This window comes from Echinops telfairi, unplaced genomic scaffold (assembly GCF_000313985.2).
Source record: "Echinops telfairi isolate 266 unplaced genomic scaffold, ASM31398v2 ScPeMD7_7475;HRSCAF=8513, whole genome shotgun sequence".
NCBI lineage: Eukaryota > Metazoa > Chordata > Mammalia > Afrosoricida > Tenrecidae > Echinops > Echinops telfairi.
In genome coordinates this window covers 13,629,063-13,631,139 of record NW_022111379.1, presented here as the reverse complement: position 1 = coordinate 13,631,139, position 2,077 = coordinate 13,629,063, and the positions used below count along the sequence as shown (strand labels likewise).

The 2,077-nt window shown below is 49.4% G+C and overlaps 1 protein-coding gene across 2 annotated transcripts in view; it reads right to left on the bottom strand.

Moving 5' to 3' along the window:
* The window catches only part of LOC123521193, a 21,100-nt gene extending 19,398 nt beyond the window's left edge, over positions 1-1,702 (bottom strand). For both annotated transcript variants that reach the window (XR_006679664.1, XM_045285797.1), the window contains exon 1: positions 1,560-1,702. Coding sequence is in view for 1 of the 2 variants with exons in the window: in XM_045285797.1 (XP_045141732.1) it covers positions 1,560-1,571 (12 nt within the window). In the remaining variant the exon portion in view is untranslated. The remainder of the gene's footprint in view (positions 1-1,559) is intronic.
* Between the last annotated feature and the right edge of the window lie 375 nt (positions 1,703-2,077).

Here is a 2,077-nt window from a genome sequence, read left to right as displayed (position 1 = left end):
GTCATATCTCTTACCTTCTTCCACACTTACTTTTTGATAAAAAACAACAACAGTATAGGCAAAACGTAAAGAAGAATGGACGCACTCAGCAAATGGGAGCGCCGCCTGTACCTCTGAGAACGATGGCTGGCATTGGCACCCGCAATTCCTCGTAGTTAGGTTGCAGTAATCAACAGGTTCCTGATTCCGTGCACGCCCCACAGGTCCCGGTATCAGAGACTATTTATTAGGCTGAAGTCACCATGTTCGTGGGAAATAGATCTGAGTTCTTCTATTCCAACCCTTGGCAGCTTATACCCACATATATAATCTCAGTGCATCTATGAACATATATGTTTTATCTCAAATGAAGGAACCTGAACTCAGGCTGCGTTTTCTGCGACAAGCTCATGCCCTTTGAGGGGCAATCCGAAGCCTGAGGCTGTGGGCAAGGAAACGGCGGAGAGAGTTCCAGTCTCCGCATTGTGCCGCCATCCTTCCTTGGTCCACGGCTGCACAAAGGCACCAGGTCTATGTGGCTGGAGAGCCCACGTTCTCACCAGCAAGGAAGCATGTTTGTAAGGCTGCTGTGTAGCTAGATTCTTCAAAAGCTCTTCTACCCTACATTGGTGTTCTATAAATGCAAAGGAGACTCCTCGCCCTGTGGGTGAGGGGCGGGTGGCTCAAACCCACCAGTCAGATGAAGCCCACAGAAAGAGTTGTGGTCTCAGAGACCCTAGAGAAGGTCCCAAAGAGTTGGAATTGGCTCAGTGGCAGTGGGCTATGACCTTCAAAACTCCCATGGCAGGAAAGCCCTTGGGGGAAATGATCAAGAGAAGGGCTGGCCCACATCCTTGGCCTCCTTAAAATTTACTGTCACTGATGGAATTTCGAGCTCCACAGGCCTGGGAAGCCTCGAGAGTGGATTCTTCAAAAAATGCCCGCACTGAAACCAACCAGACAGCCCCAGAAGAATTAGGATGAACGGTACACACGGGGTGGACGATGCGTGATGCTTTGATACAGTCCAAACGGGAGTCATTCTACGGCCCCGCTCAGCAGATGGATGCTAGAGAAGGATGGCTATTTCTCCACTTCATACAGTGTTATTTCCATTCTTAGGACATCACCCAGGAAAATGATATCATGACTTGTAGCACTCCTAAGCAATTAGACAGTGTATATTTAAGACTGAAGAAGGGTCGGAGGCCAAATTCAAGATGGTTCACGGAATGCTGAAGAGCCCCAGAGAGCGCCGACGCATGTCTCAGACACAAGGTGAAAGTAATCCCTCTGCTCAGGACCATCTGCTCCAGCCGTGAGCACGCATCAGGGCAGAGGTACGAGAACCCAGCGGAGGCAGCCCGCTAAGTACAGACTCCATCTCCGAAGGGTCTCCAACAGGAGAGGAGAGCGGAAAGCAGCTCCTGAAGAGATGGGGAACCGCCACAGGGCGACATTCCCTCTCGGTATCCCCCACACCACATGCAGAATCCAATCAGGGAGGGGACCAGCCTGTTTGTAATCTATCACTTGGTTTAAGGAAGCAGGTCGGGGAGGAGGGCCCCAGGCTTACGTACCTTCCAGGCCATTGTGATGACTGTAGTTTCTTTTTCCCAGAATGCTCAGAGCCATGTGATTCGGGGTGGTGAGCATTCGCTTGGTAGTTGGGGTCTGCAGGCTTGGTGTAGATCGAATTACATTAGGTTTCTTCGCAGGATGGATTTCTGACAGAGGGGCGGGACAAGAGGGTGTCTCAATTTAGAACATGGCATTCGAAAATCTCTGTATGCACTTACATTTGCTAATAGACAGGCATCTTACTTCTTAATGAGATGAATCAATTCCTTAGGAGATGACATGTTTTCCCAAGGACTTGCATAATGAATTAGCTTCAAGTGTGGTTACCATGGCTTTACTTATCAAAAGCAAGCTAGTTATTCCCCTGCTGGATGGAGCTCGGTGCCTCTTGTTCAGAGTACAAGCAAAAAAACATCCACATCAGAAGGTCGCTGACCACCTGAGGCAATAAGGGACCTGCTCTTCACAGTACTAGAAATCAAGAGAGAAGCTGAAGAGGCAGCCTCAGACAGACAGA